The sequence below is a fragment of the Primulina huaijiensis genome, unplaced genomic scaffold (genome assembly GCF_012295235.1).
Source record: "Primulina huaijiensis isolate GDHJ02 unplaced genomic scaffold, ASM1229523v2 scaffold11123_ERROPOS214507, whole genome shotgun sequence".
In the NCBI taxonomy this organism is placed as follows: Eukaryota; Viridiplantae; Streptophyta; class Magnoliopsida; order Lamiales; family Gesneriaceae; genus Primulina; species Primulina huaijiensis.
The window spans coordinates 107958-111380 of NW_027342280.1; the positions used below are offsets into that span (position 1 = coordinate 107958).

The 3423-nt window shown below is 38.7% G+C and overlaps 1 protein-coding gene across 1 annotated transcript; it reads left to right on the forward strand.

Moving 5' to 3' along the window:
* The first annotated feature begins 1977 nt into the window (after positions 1-1977).
* On the forward strand, positions 1978-2505 carry LOC140965566 (uncharacterized). The gene has a single exon (XM_073425662.1). It carries the CDS (start codon positions 1978-1980, stop codon positions 2503-2505), a length of 528 nt encoding a protein of 175 aa, XP_073281763.1.
* The last annotated feature ends 918 nt before the right edge of the window (positions 2506-3423 follow it).

The following is a 3423-nucleotide window of genomic DNA, read 5'->3' on the forward strand; positions in this document are numbered from 1 at the left end:
CTTTCCATATCGAACATCAGTAATAGAAGCAACTCCAATTCTATCCACTTCGATATGACCAAACATCCGATGTCCTGACCTATCTGTCATAGACTATGGTACTTCTGTCATATTCCTATTCTGTGACAATGTGCAATGTGCCAGTGACGATTCTATCACTATCCGGCACTTATGTCACAAGATGACTCATCTAATACTCGTCAAAAATTGATAGAGCAAGCATATCAATTCATTAATTGCAAATATCAATGCAATAAAATAAAGTATGTGATTTAGGGAAACTCGAGTCAAACCTCACTCGAGTTGTGTAATCCCAACTCAACATTAATTTATACCTTTATCTTCTCGCTCTGACGAAGGCGAAGTCTCGAAGTCAACTATGTTCATACCTAATCTGGCAATGACAATATCGAACAGGTACAATATCAATATACAACTCAATTCAAACCTGTTCTGATCAATACTCAAATCAAGATATACTCTGATCAATGGCAATAAAGAACGATACAATCTCAATCAATACTGAATCTGATCAATATCGATCTATTGATGTTTCGACTGCATAATAATACAATCTCAATAACCCCGTCAATCTCAACATCACAGATATAATACCAGAACTCATAATCGATATCGGTATAACTCATAATCTCAATAACAATACAAAGCTGGTATCGAATCTCAATCAAATCGACTTAGAAAATCATAAAAATTTCATACAGTACCCGTTCTTCAATCCGGTTTCGATGATACGATGTCTACTATGTCAAGAACAGCATATATGAATCATATCCGATTCTGAAAATATCATAATTTCAAATCATATCAAAACGTAGTAAAACATAAGTCCAGTTGAAGCTCTCGTCTATAGAAACACGCTATTGAAATCGGATTGAAATTCTGACGGGCGGATCTTGCACAAATCACAGATCTACAAGATAAAAGGCGTAAGGATTTTTTTCACACTTCCCCCGGAGCTTCTCTCGATTTCTTCTCGGTGGAATGAAGGAATGAAGCTTTCATTATATNGTCTCGGCGCTTGTGTACTCGGCGGGTTGTGCATATGCGAGCCCTATCGTCGTGCATATGCCCGAGACTTACGGTCTCGGCAAGAAATCTTCTCGACAGCTCGCGCATATGCGCGCCCCATCCTCGTGCATATGCGCGAGACCTACTGTCTCGTGCACACACACACACACTCGAGCATATGCGCGCTTCCATCCGGCGCATATGCGCCCAGCTCTCTGGACAAGCTGCTGGACGCCTCGCGCATATGCGCACCCTCACTCTGCGCATATGCGCGGGGTCTTCTGCCCGATCCGCGCATGCTCGCTCATCCCGTCGCGCATGTGCGCGAGTGGCGTCTCCCTCACACCTATTTCGCGTCTTTCTCGGTCTAATCCGCTCCATCTATAATTACCTTGATTAATCAATAAATCATTTCAGATTATTCTCAGATTACGGTAAATAAATTCTTGGGCATTACACGAGTAGTGGACGTTTCAGCAGTGTTCTTGTAAAGGGTTATGCCTACTGTCGGTTGTGAGAAGCTCACGATATCACGCCTCAAGTCTGTAAGTTTTAAAATTTTCAAATTCTTTCATGTAGTAAGCATCAAGGTCACGATTTCAACATATACATGTTTAAGTTCAATTTACGTTCATCTTATGATATAGATATTATGTTCTTGCATATTGGTTTACTTGTTGAGTAAATTTTGGAAAGTATGCCTCCTAGACGGATGATCGCATGTGGAGCAGGTGAAGAGGATAGAGAGGCTCGGGATGGGGAGAGGGCCACTCATCCTCGTTCACCGTCAGATATGCAGGCACAGATGCTTGCAGGGATGACACAGTTTTTCGCACAGTTTGCGGGAAACAATGCTGGAGTAGATACGAGAGCGAGTCCCAGGACAGAGTTGGTGTATGAGAGATTCAGGAGGATGGATCCAAAGGAGTTCTCGGGACTTCTGACCCAATGATAGCTGAGAGATGGATTAAGTCCATCGAGGTGATATTCACTTTTATGGAGCTGCAGGGTGCATACAGAGTCAGATGTGCCACTTTTCTGTTGACAGGGGACGCTAGTTTGTGGTTGGAGAGTGCGTCTGTGTCAGTAAATTTGCAGACCCTGACTTGGACTTGTTTTAAGGAGGTTTTATATTCCAAATACTTCACTAAGGAAGTACGCTCCTGTCTGACCAGGGAGTTTATGACTTTGCGACAGGGAGACAACAGTGTAGCAAAGTTTGTAAGGAAGTTTGAGAGAGGGTGTCACTTCGTGCCCCTAATTGTGAATGATGCCCGGGAGAAGCTGAGGCATTTCATTGATGGATTACAGCCAGTCTTGCGCTGTGATATTAGAGTTGCTGGTCCTACCATTTATGCTATTACCGTGTCGAGAGCCTTGGAGGCAGAGCATGATCAGAAGGATATTGAGAATGACAGGCAGGGCAAGAGGCCCTATCAGGCACCCCAGCAGCATCACTCACTGTTGTCACTTTGATTGTTGCACTCCCAAGAGCAGGTTGTCCACAAGTAGTATAATTCGGTGAGTCAAATATCGTATCCACAGGGAAGCTAAGGTAATTACAAGTCCACTACAATGTCTTTTTGTTTTGTTTTAGTTTTTGTTTCTTTTTAATTTTAATTGTTTGAATCTTTAATGGGTAAAACCAAACTAACATTTAAATATTACCAAAAATTTAATATTATAATATATTCATATATAATAAATCATGGCATCCACTTTAAATGGTTGGTAATACCAAACAAACATTTAAATGGTTCCAAGAATTTAGTGTAACATATAGCAACAATAAATAAAAACTCCCATTTATAAGTAAGGTATAAAAATGCTTAAAGAAATAAATATAACATAAACAATAAATAATGATTAAATAATATAAAACATAGATTCTTACCTTTTAATAACCTTATTATCATGCCAAGAGTTTCACCTTATCATCTCAACTTTAGGAAGTTAGCTATTCATTATTAAAACTTTGAATATGAAATTAACATGCTAATTGTATTTAAATGAAAAAATAAAGGAAAAATATAGAGAGAAATATTATGAACTCAAAGGTTTGTTCATAGAATGAGGGATATCTCAATACATTACAATGCACCCCTATTTATAGCCAAATTTGGGGAGACAACCACAAACAAAATATTATTTTTTTACACATAAGTCTTCATTGGTGTTTCAAGATATTATATTATATTACACATCACTTTTGAAAATCTTCTTCTCCGAATTTGCTTCTTCACATAAAAAAAAAACATGTGGATAATTGAGTTGTCTAGTTGTGGTATTTTTTTCAAACCATTTGACAAAGTAATTTGAGATATATGTTCAAAATACTAGAGCATGGTAAGACTGCCACTCCTTTAGTAACTTTATTTGTTGCTTAATTTGATC

Bases quoted from the DNA above. Each gene is read 5' to 3' on its own strand.
- LOC140965566 (XM_073425662.1), top strand. From the start codon at position 1,978: ATGATAGCTGAGAGATGGATTAAGTCCATCGAGGTGATATTCACTTTT.